Below are 24,007 nucleotides of genomic sequence, written 5' to 3' on the forward strand. Positions count from 1 at the left end.
GAAGAAATACAAGTACTGTTGGACGGCCATAGGACTTGTATATCTTCGAAAAGACGATACCTCTACCATTCTACAAATTACAAATGAGGCCCAAATTCAAAACCTAATGAACTTAGACTGACTAATCGGGATACTTATTCTGTGTCAACCATTATTTGTACCATTTTGTATCCCACTTTCTTGTGTACTCATTTCAGGTACTATAACTAATTCTAATGTTTTCTACTTAAGTTTATGTAACTCATATGTACTGTCTTGTCAACTCACCTCTCTCAACTCATGTGCTGACGTACACTCCTCTCATACTCTCTATGTAAATAGTCTTGAACATCTACACATAACTGCTAACTTTTTCACAATAATGCCTCAATACCTACCATTGCATAAACACATCAAAGTAAAATTACATGATTTCCAATTCCTAATACATACCCTATCCTGTTTCATCTTACCTTGCTTCCTGCTGGTTCCTCACTTATGGAAAAAGCCATATTCAAATACAACTCACAACCCCCTGGGCCTTACCAAACTCAGAAATGGATAGGTACTTTCAAGATTTAGACAAAACATCTAATTTCTCCTCAACTCTCTGTTTACCTGAAGAGCTCAAAAATTTCATTCCAACCCGAAAACAGGGATATTATATTCTAACCCAAAATATACGAAGTGTTTATAAGAACTCGGATGACTTAGATTTAAACTTAGAGCTGCTTGATTTATCTACAGACCCGGATATAATTATTCTAACAGAATGTAGACTTCACCACGATAAACCCCTCCCTATCAAAAAAGGCTATCAGGCCCATCATACAACAAAAAAACAAACTCAAAACGATGGTGTAGTTATTTATCTCAAAAATAACATTGAACACTCCGAGCAAGAACTAGACTTATACGGAGCTTCTGGCATGCTTATCAAAATACAAAACCTAACCATACTCGGAATCTACCGATCACATACAAACAGCAACAAAAAGAAATTTACTGAATCAGTGACTAAATACCTAGAAGATAACTCCCTGACTAAAAATATTATAATACTAGGCGATATTAATATAAACATTTTAGATGAATCTACTGACTTGGACGGTACTGACTATCTAACACACCTCTCGGGATTAGGGCTGATTCCAGGACACCGCTTACCAACCAGAGACAAAAACTGTCTAGATCATGCTATGCTTAACCTTGACCCTAAATGTTTTTCAGCAAAAGTAGCCGTTTTAAAAACTACAATAACTGACCACTCAGCTGTGTTCTTATACATATCCAAACACACGACTTCGACCGAAGTTAGTAAATATAATACCATAACCGACTATGAAAGTGCACTATCCACCCTGACGCAAACCGACCTCTCTCATCTATTAACAATCGATAATATCAATGATTTAACGCAAAAACTGACTGATATCATTACACAGATTCTTGAGGCAAACACTAAAATAAAAACTATCCCAAAAACCAAGCGTTGTTTAAAGCCCTGGATTACACCCGGTGTTCTGAAATGCATAAGACACAGGAATAAACTCCAATTCCAACTCAAAGCAGACTCTAGTAACGACATACTCCAGATAACATACAGACGTTATCGTAACTACTGCAACAATTTAATCAAAAATCTGAAGCGCAAGTATTATCGTGACCTATTATCTAAACCAAGCAATAATACTAAAACCCTCTGGAATGCAATTAAAGAAATAAGTAATCTACACAAATCAAAAAACAATAATTTAGAACTTATGCAAATAAAGCCTACCATAGAAGCATCACTTGCTCATATAAATAACTATTTTGCAAACATAGGTCAACTATTAGCAAAAGAACTACCATCCACCCCAAGAAACTTCGACTTCCAGTCTAACAATAAGACGCAATTAACATCAATAGGAATTATTGACACTGAACCCAATGAAATCTCTGCTATAATAAAAAACCTTAAATCAGAAAGTGCAACTGGAATAGATAATATTTCCAACCGCTTCTTAAAACTAGCATCACCATTACTTTCTCCTATTATCTCTCAATTATGCAATGTATGCTATAAAACCGGTGTCTTCCCTACCATTCTTAAGAGTTCAATTATCCATCCAATCTTCAAAAGTGGTGATAAAAAAGACATCAATAACTACCGCCCAATCTCTATCTTAACAGCTATATCCAAAATCCTAGAAAAAACTATTAACTCAAGAATAATATCCTACCTTAATAAATACAATCTCCTCTCACCAACACAATTTGGTTTTCGGTCAAATTGTAGTACTGAAGATGCTATCCTAGCCGTTATAAATTACCTAGTTGAACGCCTTGACCGGAAACAAAAGTGTCTTACACTATTTATCGACCTCAAAAAGGCATTTGATACTGTTTGTGTTTCAACTCTGATTAAGCGCCTGGATAATATTGGCATTAGAGGAGTCTTTCTCAACCTCTTGACCAGCTATCTGACAGATAGGACTCAAAGAGTTAAGCTAGGTAACTTAATTAGTAACGTAAATGAAAACCCGATTTCTTTCGGCGTCCCTCAGGGTTCGGTTTTAGGGCCAACGCTGTTCTTGATATATGTCAATGAAATGTGCAATACCAAAATCAATAAAGGTATCATCACTTGTTATGCTGATGACATGGCACTAACTTTTTATGGGGATACATGGGAGGAAACTTATAAAAACGCTGAAGCGGATCTTCACAAACTTAACGCGCACTTAACCAGCAGTCAGCTAACTATTAATCCATCTAAAACTAACTTCATAACTTTTGCTATACGTGATAAGAGCCAACCCCCCTCCAATCTTAACATAAAATTACACAAACTAAATTGCAATTGTAGTGAAGACTGCGGCTGTGACACGCTGCTTAGGGTGAAACAGATTAAATACTTAGGTGTGATTATTGACCAAAATCTAAACTGGCACGCCCATGTTGATGCAGTAATAAAAAGGATACGTAGGTTAAGCTGGATTTTTTGCAATCTACGTCATGTAGCGGAACCAAACATCATATATACCGTGTATAAAGCATTAGTTCAATCTGTTATCACCTACTGTATCACAGTGTGGGGTGGTTGTGCGAAAACCAAAGTTCTAGCACTTGAAAGAGCTCAGAGAGCAATTATAAAAATAATGTTACTAAAAAATAAAAGTTTTCCAACTGAAGAGTTGTACAAGTCTTGCAAACTACTGACCATACGCCAGCTCTATATTCTCCGTTGTGTCCTTAGGAGACACGCAACCTCTCCACATAAAACAGACACACCTCAAAAAAGGACCCAACATAATATAATAAGCTACACAATTTGCAAGACAATCTTTGCACGTAATCAATACAACAATCGCTCAGCTTATCTCTATAATAGTTTAAATAAAACCCTTAGCTTTCATAATCTTACATACCATAAATGTAAAACAACTTTAAACCATTGGCTCGGTACACTTAACTACAACAAAACAGAAGCATTGTTAAATCATCTAATATAATTTTTCCCTTAATCCATCTTTTCATGCAACACGCGCACACATTTGTTTCGTCTTTCACAAACACATTACATAGTCATCATAATATATTCATATATTTGTTTATTTTTATTTATTTATTTTTCTTTTTTTTTTAAACCAATTGTGTTGGTTGATTTAAAGAAGAGCGAAGCTTCCCTGTCACAGGTCTCTGACTTACTAGGGAGGCCTCTATCTGAATTGTATTGTACATGTATCTGAACAAATAAAGAATTTTGAATTTTTGAATTTTGAATTGGTGAGACCAAAGCAGCTCGCTTCCCAATGCAGTAGGAGCAAGACTATAGGGCAGTCGTAAGTTAACCTTACCACAAAAGCCGCAGTAGATCGAATAATAACGCAGGCGTTGCCTCACGGCACTACCATGACAGGACTACGCAGTCCCAGCATTCACCCACAAAAGTAAGGCACGCGAACGACGATTGCGTGAATAATGCAAGCCGTGAAAATACAGCAAACGGCTGATTCCTTTTTTTTAATATTACAATTACTTTATTTGACAAAAAAATATACATTTTAAAGGTTGTAAATATACAATTGGCAACAAAACGTTGAGTTAACCTTACACATAATATGCTTCTATGAGCACTAGCGTTTAAACTAGGCCTAGCCTGTATCTTAAACGTTAGTTCCATCCAGTCTCAAAAAGAAATTGGTTAAGTAGTTTGTGCAAGTTGTTGATTTTTATTAATTTTATTGTTTATTAAACTAAATGAAGGTAGAATCTATTTAGGTTGTTGCATTGGGTTAGACTGTAGTAAGTGTGAACTTCGATAAAGATTTTTAGGCCTTGTGGATGAGAAATTTGAATACGAGATATGAATCCACAAAGAAGATCAAACTGGGAACGGTAAAACAAAAAAAAATATCCAGAACTGAAGGCCTGGTAATTTGTGCAGTGTCCTAGGCTGTGCACTTTGCCCCCTACCGCGAATTGATAATGAAGTGGACAATACTTAAGTCAAGGGTGTGGCATTACACTGGACCTTGCAACAGGGTACTATTAGAAAGCTGATGGTATTTGTGGTTTTAAGGGAGCAAGGGTTGCAAAGGTGATAAAGATAGCCTGTTAAAATGACCCTATAGGACAACGGCACCGTAAGGCTGCAAAAAGAGGTATTACTATTATTATTATTTTTTGTTTGTGTTGCTTAGAGATTTAAAATAAAAAGGAAGCAAGCATTCGCAAGTTTAGGTTTTAAGGGGAAATTAGTAAACGAAGTCTAATTTTACATACATGTTGCTCCCAGCATTTAAAGTTGACACTGCTGATAAAGAAACTTGATTTACTTCAGGTGCATTGGAGTCTGCAGTATGTTAACATTCAGCAGAGCCTAGTCGTTCATGGCTTTTTTTGGGGTCGTATTTGACTGTAATTCACTTTGGGTTTATTATATTACAAAGGATTGCGTTTTGACACAGCATAAAACAGAATAAATCTCAATTTCAGTAACAAATCTGAAACTTCGATGTTATGTCAAGTCGAAAATTTAGCTTGCTTGTTAAGACTGTTATAATTTTTATATTAAAAGTATGTGTTTATGGTAAAATTACATATGACCTTTTTAACACATATATTCCCTGTAAATAATCTCCCCGGAGTGGGATGGTCGAGTCGGAGGAAGGAAGTTGTGATTATAAAAGAGGTTGTGACACATGCGCACGGGATATTTCTTTGTACGAATTTGAAGTTATACAGTTCACGTGAAATCAGTGAGTAAATTATAGTTAATTAAGTCATCATTGAAGTAATTAATTTCCTACCCTAAGAACTAGATCTATTACCGCTAACAATAGTTTCTTTAATTGTGTGCAACCACTGAAATCTTTAAGGAATCAAAGTCGTTGAGCTACAAACTTGACATCGTTAGAAGTTCAGCGTCTTTTTTGTTGATGGATGGATTAGTTCAACGGCGTTGGCTCAAATGCTGTATTTGACATCGTCAAAGGTGATGAAAGCTGGATATATTGTTACGAACCCGACACCAAAAGACAATCAGCTCAGTGGGTGTTTCCCTTCGAGGGTCGGCCAATTAAGGTAAAGAAAGGTAGTAGATAAGGTAAATAGATGATTGCCTCATTCTTTGGTCGGAAAAGTCATTTCGCGACAGTTGTGCTTGTAGAAGGAATGACAGTTGCTGCAGACTGGTATGTCAATCGCTGTTTGCCTGTTGTCTTAGAAACAAATCGACAGTTGCGCTTTGGCAAATTTCTACATTAAGCCGTTTTTTTTTACACTCTGGTGTAATGTTTTTAATAAATTTTTGTAAATATTGTATTTTTATCTCTGTATAAAGAATTTATAATTTGTAAGGTAGGCCTTCAGGCTATAAAACTACAGTACAACAGGTAACTCTTACTTGAAAATACATGTGTTAGGGTACATCTGTAGGGCTTAGGTGTCCACAGGGTTGTTAGGTTCTTACAACTCACCCTCGCATATATCTAGTGCAGCTTGCTCATACAAACACTATATACTATACAGATACTCCTGACATTCAATCCATGTATTTACGCACTGTTTCCAAGGGAAATTACGCCACTACTTGCTCCAAAGATTCTTTAAGATACTCAATGTCACCTTGTCGTTTAAAGCAGGCAATGTCCTCTCAAACTAACTGAAATTTGACGTCTAAAGGGTTGAGGTTTGGGCTAAATCAGGGCCAGTCTACGGCTCTTATAAAGTCGTTAAAACGTTGGTTTCAAGCCAGGCTTGGGTAGCTCGTGACCTGTGACCAGGTGCAGAATCCTGCTAGAAAGTCCACGGTATATTTTAAAAAGTGTATTGCTGCGAGTTTTCACAAGATGATTCAAGACTGTATCTTGATAAACTTTGACTGAAATTTTACAAAAATTTAGTTTTGACTCCTAGATAAGACACGCCATACGAAACCTTCACTGACGCAGGATGATGACCACGTTGTACCATACCGACCACTCGAGCAGCTTCTTTAGAACGATGAGCATAAACTTTATTAATTTGCTTATTGTAGTGTTCTTCAATCGTGAAATTTTGTCATCGGTAAAGAGAATATTTGCGTACCACGACAGAAGGCTTGATCGACCCAGTCTCTAGATGTCCTGTATATTGAAATTAATCCAGCATATGGTCGAGTTTTGTAATACGCGACAGAGTCCTAGCAGGAATCTTCATTTGCTTTCTAATGGGGTTTCGACAAATTCTCGCTTTAACGTCATACCATTGTGTAATTATTAATATTTACTTTATAATGAAGGTATTAAAAAATATGCTTTCAGGTTCAATAAGCTGAACGTAAGATAACGGACATTAGTGGAGCTTAAACAACAGTGGTGAATAAGCTAAGTAGATGCCAAAAAAAAAAAAAGTGAACATAGCATTTCCCAAAATAAAACGTGATGGCAGTTCACGAATGGGCTAGGCAGGAGCATCTACCAAAATTTTTAGAGCAACATTTAAAATAGTAATTAAATATTTACATTAAAAAAACCCTGTTATAAATGTATATAACTTTTAATTTAATTCACGTCCTTAACTATCCGCACGTATGTAAATAACAGCCTTAGAAATAGGTTTCAATTAAAGCATCTCTAGCAGCTTGTCCAGCCTGATTGCCTTGGGGCGTCTGTGCAGTCGATAGTCCTTATCACGCTTCTAAATCCCTGCAGATATTTCTTGCTGTTCACGGATTGTTGAAGGCAAATCCATTTCAACAAACACAAATACCTACTACCTAAAATATTTTCTTGAACTGAACTGTCAAAAAATGCTGTCAAACGCGAAATCAGAACAAATGACGCCATTTTTGTCTTATACAATCGTTAAACTAGGCCTCAGCGTTGTTTAGGCATTGTACAAGTCTTCCAACAAAACACTTGTTATAACAGCCGTATACATCAGACTTGCCTATTCAGCAACTATTAGTAACATTTTTCTTATAACAGCTTGGTGTCTTTTGACGAAATACCTAAACTGTGGCTATTTATTTACAGTTTTAACGAATCCGAATCAAGAAACATTTCAAGATTAAGTAAAAACCGCATGAGTTTACTCAGTGCAGTAGTTTTTGAGTTTAACCTGTTTTATATCACACTAGCTGACCCGGCGAACATCGTAACATCGGTACATATAAAATTAAAGAATCGAACAAGAAAAAATAAAGTTGACAGGTCAACAATTACAATGTCAAATGTCAATGATGTCAAAAAAATTTTAATCTTCTACTTAAAATTCTTTTAATAGTTACTAAAACATCACAATGAATATAAAATTTCTGATTTCTTAATATTATACCTACTTATGAAATATATAATTAATTTTTACTAATTCTAAATTAGAGTTACACGTTAGTGGTACACGATATCTTTGTTTGTTAACCTCGCACATGGCAGAGCAGATGGTTTTCCAACACGGGAACAGGCAACATACAATTGACCATACGAGAAACATGGGTTTTCTAGATTAATACCACAAACACTTAATCTGGAACTGTAATCGTTTAAACTCGAAACTTGTCAGTCGGAATCATTTGGATGCGGGGTATCAAAACGTCTTCTCCTTTATACTTTCCTTTCGTTATGATTGCTTCTTTTTTTTTTTTTTTTTTTTAATAATTTTATGGCCTGGTAACGAGACCTTTAAGCCAAGTCTTATTTACGGTCACTAATTCACATGTTATTCTATCGTTTCACTTGTTTTCTTAAATCTTCCCCACGGTATTTTTGATGTATTTATATAATGCACTATAACACTTTTTGTTTTTGAGCAAATCACACAACTGGCGGCGGGAGGGATCACTAATTTCCATTATTTCACTTGCCAATATTAGTCTATTAAAAATGAATATTTGGTTTTGGCATTTAAAAAAGATATGGTTGATATCTGCGATCTCGTTATTATTACAGAAAGAGCAAATATTGTTAGTTATAATATTAAGTTTAGCGAGGTGCGCGGGTGCAGTGTTATGCCCAAAGCGCAATCTGTTGATTGTGGTAACGAACTCACGACTCACGATACAGCTAGTATTCAACTCATCATACCAGGGTCTTATATGTAAATTTTCCTGTATACTACCATACCATTTTCCTTTCAATTTTTGATCTTCTTCCCATAATGCTGTCCATAAATTTTTTATCGAGTTATTGATATAATAATAATAATCAGTCATAGGAACCTGTACCACATTTCTGACATTAAGAGTGTTAATCCCTTCATATGCAGCTTTGTCTGCTTTTTCGTTACCAGTAATACCTTTATGTGAGGGTACCCACATAAAAGCAACAGTTATATCTTTTTTATGCAACCGTAAGACAGTATCTTTAATTAAATAAATAATATAATTAGTTTTAAAATTATTAATATTAGAATGCTTAAGGCTATTTAAAAGACTCAAAGAGTCTGTCAAAATTAGAAAATATTTACAATTATTTATAGAAATTATAGATTTTAAAGCGGCAAAAACTGCATATGCCTCTGCTGTAAATATGGAGCACTTTTTATCGAGAGCAAAGCTTTGAGCAACATCTTTTTGAGAATCATATACCGCACTTCTCACAAAATCATTGCCTTTACTGCCATCAGTGTAGATTGTATAATACTTGTTATTTTCTTCTATAAAAGCCAGTAAATCTGAATTATTTTCGATTAAATTGGATAAAATCGTAATAGGATGAGTGATACAACTGTATGAATGAGTGTAACACGACCAGTGTGAAAGTTTTTTGATGTTCGAATAATGAGATTGTATTTCTAAGAAGATCTGGCACAGAGTTGGAGATGTACCTCTCAGGAGATCATTTGGTGAAGTGAGTGGACCATCTATATTGATTGGGTGAGGTATTATCATATTTATAATTTGGATATTATTTGATGATAATAGTTTCAGGCAGTATCTTTCTGCAAGCATAAGTCGTCTCAATATCAATGGCATAATATTTGTTTCGACTTCCATGGCCCTTATGGGAGTCGAACACATTGCTCCTGATATGATCCTCAAAGCTCTGTTCTGCAATATATCCAATTTATGTACATGACTGCTATTTAAATAAGCTAAAGAACTATAATCAAAATGACTTCTTACAATAGATTTATATAATAATGAAAGTATTTTGGGATCTGCACCCCATGTAACACCTGCTAGACATCTTAAAATGTTAACACCATTTAATGCATTTCTAGATACATATTTAATATGTTCTTCAAATGACAATTTCTGGTCAATGATAATACCTAAAAATTTGTGTGAGGTGACTCTTTGAATGACATCACCATTATAGACAACATCCACTACTGGTGTGTCCTTTCCAAATAGCATTAAATTACTTTTGCCAGCATTTATTTTCAATTTTAATGTGTGTTGATAATAATTATTTAACTGTCTTAAGGCAGTGTTAACATTTTCAATGGCTACTGTTAAATTTACATCTGAACTATACAACACTAAATCATCTGCAAATTGAAGTATATTTACATTTTTAATATTAACATATTTACATATCTCACAAGTATACAAATTATACAACAAGGGTGATAATGTGGCACCTTGTATAGTACCTTTTGATGCAGTTCTAGGTCCATATAAGATATTGTTATGCCTAACATATAGTATTCTGTTATTAAGGAAATCATAAATCCATTTACATAATTGTCCAGGTATACCAGAATTACTGAGTACCTTCACCAGTATGCCAGGATCCACACTGTCAAATGCACCTTGCACATCTAGAAATACACAAACTGTGTGTAATTTATTGTTTTTTGCATTTTTCAGATCCGATATGAGAGAAATGAAGCTATCAACACAACTTCTTCCTCTGCGAAATCCATATTGAATGTGTGGAATGACATTATTGGATTCTGCATACCAGTCAAGTCGAGATTTCACCATATTTTCAAATATTTTTCCAATACATGATGATAACGAGATTGGACGATAAGAACTGATCTGTTCAGGTGACTTATCTGGTTTTAATATAGGTATTACACATTGAGTTTGCCATGAACTTGGTATGAGTTTTTTATGCCATAGATTATTAAGAACATTCAAAAATAGCTTTTGTACAGATTCAGATAGATGTTTTATTAATAAATATGGAAAATCATCTAAACCAGGACTAGTATTTCTTCTAGATTGTATACTCATTAAAAGTTCAGACCATGAAAAAGAATCCAATAAAAATTTAGATTGAGGATTTTCATTGTTAATATTAAAATAATTGTCTAATGAATTTGGGTCAAGTAAATTGTTACTATCTGATAACTTATCTAAAAGTGGCTCTACAAATTCATCCCTATATGATTTATTACCAATTCTGATACCCTTAAACTTTTTAATGAGATTCCAAATTTTACTGATGGGTGTAGTTCTATTGAAACTATTGCAAAAACCATTCCAACTGATTCTTTTTTGCTCCTTTATAGTGCGTTTTTTTAAAGCATCTAATCTTTTATAGTTGATGTAATTATATTCTGTTGAATCATTTCTATACAATTTCAAGGCTTTGTAAGATTGTATTACGGCTTGTTCACATATACTGTTCCACCAAGGGGCTGGTGGTCTACTCCTAAAGTTAGTCCTAGTGAATCTAGGAACTGCCATGAGTTTGAGTTTATTGAGCCGGTTACAAAACTCATCATAAGATTTTATTGGACTCTCTTCGCTAACCATCATGTCATGGAAGACCAAACCAGACAATTCACTATACTTTGTCCAATCTGTTTTATCATATAAAAATCTGTCAACATGTTTATTAATTGTGTATCTTTCAATGCACATTGTAATGTTTGTTATGGTTGGATAATGATAACTACCCATAGCATCATCATGTACTGACCATTCACAAAGAGGAGCCACACATGGACTAACAAAGCTTACATCTATTGCTGAGGGGTTGCGTGTAGGATAATTTACTGTAGTAAAGCTACCATTATTCAAAATACATAAATCACATTCATCAATTATATTATATAAGTTATTCCCTCGACTTTTCGTAGACATACATCCAAAAGCAATATGATGTGCATTAAAATCACCACTTACAAAAAGAGGCTTCGGTAATTCTCTTATAATATTGTGCAATCTATTCATTCTTATACTTCTACATGACGGAGGACAGTACACACAAAGAATAGACAGTGTAGTATTTTCTGTGTATATACTTATGGCTATAGTTTGAATATCTTCATAAAAAGTAGTATTTATAACATTGTGTTTCAAATATGGTTTAATTAATATTCCTACACCATTACGAGGATTTTTTGAATTTTTATTATAGAAATTATAACCGGAAATATAAAAAGATTGATGGTCTTTTAACCATGTCTCATTTAGTAAACAAATATCAATATTATTTTCATTTAAGAATTTTGTAAGAAGATGTTTTTTATGATTTGCACCTTGAACATTAAATTGCGCAATACGTAGAGATGATGTTGTATATGGTTGTGTATCCATTATATTGACAAATTTTTAATAAGTATATCGTTAATAAATGTTGTAGTTATAGGCTCATTATCATTCTTATTACCTATTTGAACCAGTGTTTGTACCAGGGCCATAAGTACATCACTGTTTGCAATTATTTGTGATTTTATATCATTAATACTTACAGCCTGTGAGACAGGCTTAATATTTATAGATTTATTTACATATTTGGGTGCATTATTTACACTAATCACTTTTTTATTTACAGGGTTGGAGCGTGGTGGAAGGGGAGGGAACTCATTGTTATCTTTTGTGCTGGCAATGCTTGCATATGTTATTTTATTTTTCTTTTCTAGGATTTTATTCATTTTTATTGGACACATTTTGGATATTGCTAAATGAGGTCCACTGCAATTTACACAGCAAATCTCATTTTGTTTATTGCAGTCTTTATAAGAATGTTCACCTGAACAAATAGAGCAACGCTGTTTGCCATTACAAATTTTAGCATAATGATTAAATTTCATACATTTGAAACATTGTTGGAGAGGAGGTATATATTCAAACACTCTGTAAAAAAATAAATCATATTGGACACTCTCAGGTAAAGAGTTTGCCAAAAATGTGATACTAACAGTTTGTGTTCCGACTAATTCATTGCCAATTTTTTTCATAAATCTCCTAACTGCAATTATTTCATTTGTAGAAGTTAATTTCGTAAATAGTTCTTTATTTGATATACTTGCAGGCACAAATCTGATAATACCAGTTTTTTCAATTTGAGCTGCTGGAATGTATGCTTTCATATCATGTTTCTCAAGAAAATGTATATTGTGTATCAAGTTATTAGCTGTATTATGTTGTTTAAATATGACAACAATTTTATTTGCGCTAATTCGCCTTATTGCCACCACGCCTTTAATTTCGGAAAATATGTGGTTTATATATTGGGCTTTTATTTCCCAGCCTGTCCTGAATATTTTTGTTTTCAATAAAAACCTTAAATTCCATATTAATAGAATTTTCAGGATATAGTTTTTTATAATTAGGCTTGAGATATGGGATATACGAGTCTTTCTCACCGCCTCCGCCGCCAGCATCAGAAACATTTTGGGGATCTTCGAGCCGCCGTCGTGGTCTCTTTTTTGAGTTGGGCGGGTCAAGCCCGCCCCCCTCGTTTCCTTCCATTTTTATTATTTATACACTATGTTTATATTTAATTTGTCTATTAATACTGTTATTTACAAAGAAATAATCTTTATTTTAATTAAAGTATTATTTTAGAAAAAAATAGTACCGCGCTTTTTCAATTTCCCGCCAAGGATCCCATGATTGCTTCTATTAAGTTATTCAGTATTTTTTTTTATCGCTAATCGTGTGCCGTTACAAATGTGCGTTTGGTTTTTGGCAATATTATAACTACAAATGCAACCTTTAATTGAAGATATTGAGACGGCAATCCTGGAATATCAAGTTTCAAGTTCAAGTATCAGTATCAAGTTTAAAAATTCCGGTGGATATTTTACGACATCATATTCATTAGTAACCGTATCAACTGATTTATATGGCCTCATTTCGCCAGAAGTCATCTTGAATTTGGAAATTTAATTCATTTACATCAGTGTTTTTGGCAGTCAGTCAGTGGCAGTCGTTCGCTCAACCAATCATGTAATTTTGAGCAACATTTGGAAACGCTTTTTAAAACATTTCCGAAGACTCTCAGTTTCCTGAGCTGCAGCCAGTCAGCACATCTATAGGAAATTTGCCATTTTAACTTTTTGCATCATGACACGCATATTCTTGCTTAAATATACTGCGTAATTGCGTTATACCTTGACTTGTTTTCACGTTGGAGGACTTTAAACACGTATTCAGTTCATCAGCTTGCGTTGAAAGTGCAACCACGTGCAATGTTTGGCGAAAATCTCCTGATAATAAAATCATTGCTCCACCAAATTCGTTTTGGTTGTTCCGTAGATATTTTCAAGACCATTTTTCTAAAGCCTATAAAGATTTGTAATGCGCTATCGTTCATTCATCCCACACTGTAACTTTACATTGCTGCAAAAATGTTGCAGATTGGAGATCCGATGCTTTGCATATTCGCTGACAATTTTAGAGCTGAATGGGCTGTTCGACCGCTTTCAAGCAAAGTTGCTGTAATGCCTAAAAATTTCTCTTTTGAGCGAAATTTTGACAAAATTTAAGTAATCAAAAGGTTTTTCCTGTACCACCAGGAGCATCCAAGAAGTAAACCACTCCTTTCCATCATTTATTACTTTCGTACGAGTATCAAATACATACTGTTCGTCTTCGTTCAATAGTGCAAGATTTATTTGAAGCGATTCAACAAAATTTAAATTATTGAGATCTTACGATTTTTCACGTTGTAACTCTTGATTAAAAGCATCTTGCATGGGGTGATTAAGCGCGGCCATCCCCAATTGACGTTAATAGCTTGTTTGACATCATCATGCATATACCTGTATTTTATCCACGAATCAATCGGTTTTGATGGGAAGCATGCAGCGTGCATATGATAATGGAAAACAATGTTCGTATATTGAATAATGGCATCTGGAAACAGCTGTTATATTTCCGAATGTTGGCCATGATATGCTTAATTTTTTTCTAATCCAGGTGGTGGGACCAATTGTGGCAATTTTACTTTACCTCCAGCACAACATAATCCAGCACATTTATCACTGTATTTTAAGGCCTTACAATATTTACTAATTATTGTCATTTCCCCAATTGTTACCGATTTGTCGGTACAATAATCTATTGCCAACAATGGAATGGATGGAACGGAACAAGCTACATTCCATTATGATCTATAATGGAATATAGCTTGTTCCAGAATCACAGCAGCACTGCGTCTGCGGAATCGTCTCATTATGTCGTGTTTGGAGTGCATTCTAAGCCTTTCTAATTCATTGTCACTCACTAAAGAACGCAATTGCATAGCAATACGACTATTTTCTTGATCTATCTCTCTCTCTCTGGTCATCAGTGCGCTTAGCACGTTAGGTAGCTCGCACATTTGATTGACTGCGACGACCTAACTCAGGTCGTATTCTCCTCGGAATCATTAATTATAATTAATCAAAGTGAGAAAAGTTCTCGCCCGCTTAGCAGTAAAGTGTCACTATCAGAAAAGATCAAAAGAAAAAAAAAGCACATAAGTTGAAATGTCTCTATTACAAAGAATAAGCGGTAATCGTCACCCACAAAGATAGAAGGGTGCATTCTTTGTCTGAGTTATCACATATATATAAATGAAATGTATCTGTGGCAAAACTTAAATTTATTAATCTACATACAAAAATAATAACAACTGTAATTAGCTAAAATTAAATTTATTTTTTACCTCATGAAAAATTTAGTAATATCTAATAATTCTAACTACTTTTCATTTTAAACTAATCTATCAATTTGATTTCTGAACGACGGGGGGATACATCAAAGGGAAAACAAAATTGTTGTTTTTATTTAATTCCGAGCATTTTCATACAACTGACAATACGGCTCTATATGTCTCTCATTATGGCAGCGTTATGTAATGTTTTAAGTTTTATGTATGCGATGTTTCAACGGGAATAGAGAATTGAAACGTCAAACTGGTATTTAATTTTAAAACTATTTTTTTAAATATTATGGCAATAGTTTTAACTTATTGCCAGTTTAAAAAAACATAAACAAAGACATCAATAAGCTAGTTAAAAATATGTACATAAACATATTACATCTTAATATTATTATTGATTATGAAATAAGATACATTATAATACAATAAAGGATAAAGCAAAAGGCAGGAGATTTTAGTCGGAAACGGAACATATAGTAAAAAACTGTATTTTTACTGTAGATATATGTGATCAAAGCTGTTTAACTCGTTTATTAAATATAGACAATAGGTGTAGTCTGTAATGATGAAGTTTGGAAATCGATTTGTTTCAAAATGTCAAAGTCCAATTGTCAAATAACAAGTGCCAAGTAACAAAAGTTGACATCACTAAAATTCTTTTCGTTTTGATATTCTAGTGCGCAGCGTGCTATTTTGGTAATTTTAATTCTAAAAAAATATAAAACTAGAAAGCAATGTGATTGTGTTTTAAAACTGTTATTTTTTAATTTCAGATAATCAAAATGCAGAACGACGCCGGAGAATTCGTTGACCTGTACTGTCCCAGGAAATGGTTAGTACATTCATCTTTGAGGTTATATAAAATGTTTTACTTTAACAACCGTATTTCAACATATAACTTGTACTTCTATTTCGTTTACTTTCTTTTATAATATGCATGTGTTGTATCTATCAATATATTTCGTGGATGCAATTTCAATGACAATTGTAAAAATATATTCAAGCGGTGTGGCAGCTTGATAACTGATTTTCCATGTGCTCACTTCGGTAACATTGTATTACTTTAAATCTAACGCGAAATATAAATGAGAAATCACAGTTCCACACAAATTCGTGCTATTATTCTAGTATTTTTGTTCTTTTAACGACATTTTGGTGGACTTTGTATGTTCAGAAGTTAGTGTTAACTTAATGGTTTTAAACTAACTTGATCAAAAGAAAAGGAATATACGTAAAATTTAATGATCAACACTAATTCAACAATAATTCTAAACCTTAAGCTATTTAAGAAACTGGTGATGGCTCATATCTTGTTGAATTCTTCACTTCATAATAAAACCAACTGGAACTAGTTGCATCCTCGAAAAATTTATGGTGGGTTATAAATTTCATTTAGTAATTAAAACATGTAGAGTGGATATTGGAGTAAAGACGTGGTAGGTAGGTGGACTCAGTTTCCGCACTTAGACACGTAGTCGGTCCGTTGTGCGTAGAAGCCCTGGCTAATTTAGCCAGCCCAACTCCTTCCAGAAGCACAGAAGTCTCCCGGGCACTTCACAGGCTTCGCGGAGCGACCTCACTGTTCCGAGGATTTTTGTACGTTGATTAGCCACAGCCTCGCATTCCAGGACTACGTGGGTGACTGATTCCTCTGCGCTGAAACAGCCTCTGCACAAGGGGCTGTCTGTTGCGCCTAGGACGAAAAGATGTTTGTTAAGGAGACAATGGCCCGTGATTGTCCCTATGATTGTTTTGAGATTGGTTCTGTTCAGGTTTAGAAGTCGCTTAGTAAGTTGCGGGTTCACAGCCGGCAGAGCTATTTTGGACTGTTTGCAATCTACACTTCGCGACCATCGTTGATTCTGGAGTACAGTGGATCTCTGGCGAATCCAGGTTCGAACTAGCGAGAAGGGCAAGGGGAGAAGCGGATGCGGGCCAGCAGGTATCATACCAGAGCCTCTTCTCGCAAGCTCGTCGGCTGCGTCGTTGCCGAGAGAGCCACTGTGTCCCTTAATCCACTGTAAGGTAACTCTATTTGTTAGAGCTATTGCCTCCAGTGCCTCGTGACACTCCAGTATTAGTTTGCTGTTTGTGTTTTCGTTACCGAGCGCCATCAGCACGGATGCACTGTCCGATATGAGCTTAATGTGAAAGTCGTTGACTCCCATCCGCTGTACGGCTCTGGCTGCTTCGGTTAGAGCGACACATTCACATTGGAAGATTGTGCTTTGTGTGCCCAGAGGTAGGTGTATGTTGATGTTGAGATCAAAGGAGAAAATACCAGCGCCTGAGCCACACCCTGTTTTTGAGCCATCAGTGTATATACGTAGCTCATTCAGGGGCGACTGATCTTGCTCCTCTTCTCTCAGTTGTATAAGATATTTCTTGTTGAATATTAATTGATTTGTGATTCTGTCACATGGCGCAGCTATAAGAGGTTGGTACTCTATTGCCCTGTTGAGAATCACTGTGTGTGAACTATAGTGGTTTTTTCCCCATAGGTCCAATACCATAAGCCTGATGGCCGCAAGTGCCGCCTCCTGCTGTATGTGTAGGTCTAGAGGTAAGATTTGCAGGGCTATCTCCATTGCTGCGGTCGGAGTTGTTCTCATACAACCGCTAGCAGCGGACAAGGCAAGCCTTTGGAAGCGTCCCAGTTTCGTGATCGCCATTTGAAGTTCAGATCTTGGCCACCAAACCAGGGCTCCATAGGCCAGCATTGGCCTGATTATGGCAGTGTATAGCCATAATGTTATTTTAGGCGATAAGCCCCATTTCACGCCTAGCATCTTTTTGCATTGATAGAAGGCGATCGTTGCTTTGCTCAGTTTGTGTTCTAGGTGTTTGTTCCAGAGCAGTTTACTGTCCAGAATCACACCCAGGTACTTTATTTCATTTTTGAGTTTGAGTTGTGTGTTGAAGAGTTTTGGAAGCCTGTGTGGTCCCAGAACCCTCCGGTTTGTAAAGAGTATTAGCTCTGTTTTTGATGGGTTGACAGATAGCTCGTGCTTGATGCACCATCTCTCAATTACTTTGAAAGCCCTTCCCATGAGATCGCATAGGGTACTTTCAAAGCTTCCCGATATCAAGATAGCTATGTCGTCCGCATAACCCACTGTGTAGAGGTTGCCAGCGTTGAGTTCTGTGATGAGCTCGTTAACTACAAGGTTCCACAGTAGCGGCGATAAGACACCACCTTGCGGGCAGCCTCTGCTGACAATGCCCCGTGTCGTGGAATTAACAGTGAACTGTATAGCTCGTTGTTTTAGCATGTTGTTTATCCACTCTATCAGGGTTGATGATACTCCACATGTAACGAGTGCTCTGGTAATGCTCGTGAAGTTTGTTTTGTCAAAAGCGCCTTCGATGTCAATAAATGCACCAAGGGTTGACTGTTTTAACTTCAGGGAGTCGCCAATGCGAGACACAACGTTGTGGAGTGATGAATCCGTTGACTTGCCTGGGCTGTAGGCATGCTGATTTGGGTGCAGGAATTTGGATAGCGATACCTGGCTACGTATTTCCAGATCTCCAAGCCTCTCCATTGTTTTTAACAGGAAAGATGTGAGGCTTATGGGTCTGAAGGATTTTGCCTGGGTATAGTCCTCTCTGCCTGGTTTTGGGATGAATATTATTTTCACTTCCCTCCATTTCAAGGGTATGTAGCGGTGGGCTATACATGCTCGGAAGATTGAGACAAGATAGTCCACCAAAAGGTTTCTACTCCATCTTAGTAGGCCTGGGAAGATGCCATCCAGGCCAGCCGCTTTGAATGGTAGGAAGGAGTTGATTGCCCATGTTACTTTTTCATTTGTGATTATTTTGTGAGCTACATTCCAGTCTGAGTCGGTGGTGGCACTTTCTGAGTAGGGTTGCCATGCTTGGTCGTTGGCAATTATGCAGCCTGGAAAGTGTGTTTCCATCAGTAGTTCACATGTTTCTGCATCGGTTTTTGTAAATGATTTATCAGGTTTTTTAAGACAACCAATTGAGTGATAAGGCTCACTAGAGAGGCATGATTTCACTCTGGTTGCCTGGTTGTTGCTTTCAATGCTGGTGCAGAAGTGTCTCCAGCACTCTTGCTTCCTAGAGCGTAAAAGTTTTTTGAATCGTCTTCTCGCGATTGTGTACTTGTCCCAGTCGGCAGGTAAACGGGTATTTCCTGCTCTATTGAACAGCTTCCTGACCTTCTTTCGGTGTCTCTCCAGTTCGGGGCACCACCAGTTATGTCTACTCCCCCACCTAGGCATGGTAAGGGGACACGACCGTTCAAAGCTGGTCTGGAGTAGGGACGTTAGGTTATTTACATGTTTGTCTATGTCTTGTACATCAATGGTGGTTGGTATTGTTAGTTTGCTTACCTCTGAGTCGATTATATTGTAAAATTTTACTGAATCAGTTCTCCGAGGTATGCGTCGTGGTTGTGGTTTAGGTAGCTCCCCTTTGATTGTAAAGCGGATCCACCTGTGATCTGAGCATGATAGCTCTCTGGAGACATGCCAATCCTGTATGTGATCTGACAGACCAGAGGTCACCATTGTTAGATCGATTATGGTTTGCGAGCGTGCGTTGATAAAGGTTGGTTCAGAGCCGCTGTTTGCTAAGATAAGATTATTGCTAAGAATGAAGTTAAGCATATTCTCACCTCGAGCGTTGGTATTTGCATTACCCCATAGCGTGTGGTGCGCGTTGGAGTCTGCTGCGATTATAAGCTCCAGTTTCTCCCTCTCACAGTAGTCAGCCAGAAGGCCGAGTTCTGGAGTGGGCACGTCCTCGTCACCCGGTAGGTAGGCGGACGCCAGGACGATGTCTGGATGTGCGTCCCTAGGTAACCTAATGGTTGTAAGGTCCCTTGAACACAGTTCGTTAATTAGGTATGCTGGTACATGTTTAGGTATGATAATGCAGGTTCTTGGGTTACTTACTGAGGTATCCAGCAAAAGTTTACCACCGGTGTTACCCAGGCCGCATACCTTGCCATTCCTGATCCACGGCTCCTGGATCGCGGCAATGGTCTTCGGGTTGGTCTCCAGCAGTCTGCGTAGTGAAGCCGACGCTGTTTGGCTGTGCTGGAGGTTGGTCTGGATAAGGTCAGTCCGGTTAGGGGGAGGAGCGCAAACAGCTGTCGCTGAATTCACTCCCCCCTGTCTCCTGAAAGAACTCGTCATCCGAGGTTAGTTGCACCGGTGAGGGTGGTTGTTGAGCTGTCTCCATGGGGACGTTTACCTCGGCAACCGCGGCTATCTCCGTCGTTGACGAGGGCGGCTTTGGCCCCGAGGATCCCGTCCCCGATGTACTGGCAGTAGTTACTGTGGCGGCAGCTACCACTGAGGGTTCATCCTTTTCCAGAATTCGGATATAGATGTTCCCCATCAGATAGTAGATGCGACGTTCGTGAGCCTTGATCTTTGAGATCTCATATTCCGGAACACGAAGGAACAAAGATACGCCTGTCGGGTCCTGTGTTCTACGTTCGTGAGTCAGGGTCCAAGATCTGATGTTTAGGTGGCGGTTTTGCCTGGTGATCAGTTTCCGTAAAGTTTCCGTGCTACCAGTGAACCCTGGAACATGCAGTAAGCACGGCACCTTCTTCGGAATGTCTGACTGAGGCCGTACCACCAGTTTGGTGTCCGGTATCGGATTATTGATGACATCACATGCTCCGGTAAGCCATCCCAGCGTGTAGGTATCCTCGCACCAAGTTTTGAGGACACCATCTGAGAAGTGGGCTCTTCCCCGGAATCTGATGTCGTTGAGTAAAGACGTGAGTGAGGTATCTAAGAACTATTACCATTACCATCGGGAAATATGGGGTGTCTGCCTAGCCGTTCGTTGACTGGTTCTTCTGGATACTTCTGGTTTCTGAAGTTGGCATAAACTCAATTACCTTTCTATAGCGAGTGCTTGCGGTTAATCCAATGCTTATGATTTTTAAACTAAGAATCAATTGTAATTTTAACCTGTGTATTATTTTTAAGTAATTTCTTATAAACCAGTTCCAACATTTTACAATTGTTAAATAATTTGTTTTACTACTATTTTTAAACAAATAATTATTCATTTCGGAAACTACAATGATGAACATTTACAAGCGGTTCCAAATTACTGTAACGGTGAACTGCCCAAACTTTTTAAAATTGTTTTAATGCCGTTTAATACTTATACTATTATTGTAATTATGTATATTAATTAACGAGAATGCCATCCTTCTTGGTGAGCCTCACGATGCAGTCGTCCGACTCCCCCATTCGCCTGATGGCCCCGCAGACCACGTACATCTGTAACTGTAATTATGTACGAACACTACTAAAAAACAAGAAATTATAAAGTCACTTCACAATTTATTAATTTGAGCTTTAGGCTTTCGCTGCAAAAGTGAGGTGAGGATCGTTAGAAATAATGAATTAATTTAATGTTAACAATATTTTTTGGCACCGAAGGCGCTCACCGGCACCTACGGTCGTCATTGTTTGTATTTATTTAATGATAAGTCCTGCGAACGACGGACGCGTTGTGATTGAAATGTACAAAGAAACTCGACTTCACAAATATATTAAACGTCCATTCTAACAGAACAAAAATTTAAAACTAGCAAACGGCAAAAAAACTAAATAGAAACTTAACCCTCTTTGATAGGACAGACGCACGCTCATGGTATACTTACCTACTGAAAGATGTCGTGAAATATTGTTCCCCATACGCCACATCGTTTCCATAGAAGAATATCTTGGTCGCCCGTGGCGGGGGACGGTCTCCGCGGAGATTCGGTTCCGTCCGATTTAAAGGAGTGCTTCTGTCGACGTATCCTTGTCCGCCGAGAGCGTGCCGTCGAAGAGAGCGGCGGAGGGGGTCCCGTGGGCTCTCGTCTCCGGCGGTGAGCCTCGTCGCATCGAAACGTCGAGTAGGTGGATGTGATCTCTTTGGGCCTTTTTAATTAAGTTTTGAACCTCTCGCTTTCAGCTCGGCCAGCAACCGTCTCATCCACGCGAAGGACCACGCCTCGGTGCAGCTCGTGATCGCCGACGTGGACCCGGCGACGGGCAGGGCGGCCGACACCTCCAAGATGTACGTGGTCTGCGGGGCCATCAGGCGAATGGGGGAGTCGGACGACTGCATCGTGAGGCTCACCAAGAAGGATGGCATTCTCGTTAAGTGAGTGATCGACGCGCTCGACGAAGGGATCTCGGAAAGCGCGCGGTCGGCGCTCGATCGATCCGTACCGTTTCGGAAGACCCGGAGAACTGTCTATATTTGTATTTGTGTGTACGCGTGTCGCTCGACCGACCGCCGTCTCGCTTTCGTGTCTCTAGATATGTTGCAATCCGTGTACCAAATTTTGATATTCCATATTTTTCCTAATGCAATATCTACTTGGTATTATCGGTGGGTCCCTATGATTTCGGTCAGTTTGAGTGATTTATGAGAAAAATAGCCTCGTCGCAACGTAGAAAGCGACCGCATTTCGTTCACACCGTCATTGGTGCTCGGGACGGGTGCTCTCGGTCGAGAGCGAGCGTATAATAGACGGCGACGGAGTCGTTTCGTTTTCGCCTCGCTTCGGTTTCGATCGCGTGAAATCCTGAAAATGCGCGCCGAAGGCCGCGGCCGACGACGAGATCGCCCTCCGCCGGTTTTAGATCGACCCTCGCGCCGCGATCGTCTCTCCGACGGACGTCGCGTTCCCTCCCGGCCTCGACGGGCGGCCAGATTTCGACAAAAATAAAAAATCACTCGTAAAAACTAGCAGTCTCTGCGAGACTACCGGAGGGCTTCGGCCCGTCGACGTCGAGGAGTACCGCCCGCCCCCGGCCCGCCGCCGGCCGGCGGAGGCTCGAGACGTCCGTGAAAATCGAGAGGTCTCGCTTCGAACGAACGTCGGCGACTCGTCCGTCGAGTTCGCGGGTTTCGCTTCGACAATTGTCTATTTCGTAATCCTCAGGCGAATACAAACACAGAGAGAGAGGCGAGAGACCGATACAAATCGCGCAAAACATTCGTCTCGGCTCGCCGCCGAACGCGACCGTCCTCCGTGGGGTTCGAGCCTCCGTCCGGATGCGGAGTCGCTCGGTCGGATCGGCCGGGATTTTAACGGGCGTCTCGGCGCAAAACAGATTACGCACGTGGAATTTGTTTTTCACTCATTTTTTTTCTGTTCCAGGAACTACTGATGCGGAGGGAGTCATTTAAGGAAAAAATAAAAAAATCTAACAAAAAATATGTTTTACTCGATATCCTAAGAACTATTCATATCTCTGAATGGCTCCGTTTGCGGGACGCGCGATTCCGTCTGGCCCGGATGCGTCGATTGCCCATTTCGGTCATCACTGTGCACGTCGAACGCGGCTTCACTGTGAGCCAATTCTTAATTTTTGTTATTTTTTTTTGTTTAAATCGTATATATTAAGACAAAAGGTAAAAAATTATCAGAGATCAAAAAGCCTCGATTCGTGCTTATGACTAGATATTGTAAAAGTCAACTATCCACAGAATAGACCACAAAATCAAACAGAAACGATCAAACGTATATGTTGGCCAAATAAAACGACTAAAATAATATATATTTCTTAAAATCACAACATTCCGGTTGTATTATACTACTTCACATTAAAAACGATTTTATTTTGTGTCCACAGAAGAGATTTTTTTTTGGTCGACTCTTAATTAAAGATTTCTGTCAATCAAACAGCTCGGCTACAAATTAATAAGAGAAAAATGAGATCATATAA

At 38.0% G+C, this 24,007-nt stretch overlaps 1 protein-coding gene across 1 annotated transcript; it reads left to right on the forward strand.

Moving 5' to 3' along the window:
- Nucleotides 1-15,872: 15,872 nt before the first annotated feature.
- Nucleotides 15,873-23,592, forward strand: LOC123718518 (40S ribosomal protein S21). Its single transcript, XM_045675104.1, has 4 exons — nucleotides 15,873-15,977; nucleotides 16,055-16,113; nucleotides 22,242-22,433; nucleotides 23,440-23,592. The coding sequence occupies exons 2-4, from the start codon at nucleotides 16,064-16,066 to the stop codon at nucleotides 23,447-23,449; spliced, it is 252 nt and encodes an 83-aa protein (XP_045531060.1). The 5' UTR covers nucleotides 15,873-15,977; nucleotides 16,055-16,063; the 3' UTR covers nucleotides 23,450-23,592.
- Nucleotides 23,593-24,007: the final 415 nt, after the last annotated feature.

Source organism: Pieris brassicae, chromosome Z (genome assembly GCF_905147105.1).
Source record: "Pieris brassicae chromosome Z, ilPieBrab1.1, whole genome shotgun sequence".
In the NCBI taxonomy this organism is placed as follows: domain Eukaryota; kingdom Metazoa; phylum Arthropoda; class Insecta; order Lepidoptera; family Pieridae; genus Pieris; species Pieris brassicae.

Bases quoted from the DNA above. Each gene is read 5' to 3' on its own strand.
- LOC123718518 (XM_045675104.1), top strand. From the start codon at position 16,064: ATGCAGAACGACGCCGGAGAATTCGTTGACCTGTACTGTCCCAGGAAA. The intron at 16,114-22,241 runs GTTAGTACATTC...TCTCGCTTTCAG, and splicing joins CTGTACTGTCCCAGGAAATG to CTCGGCCAGCAACCGTCTCA.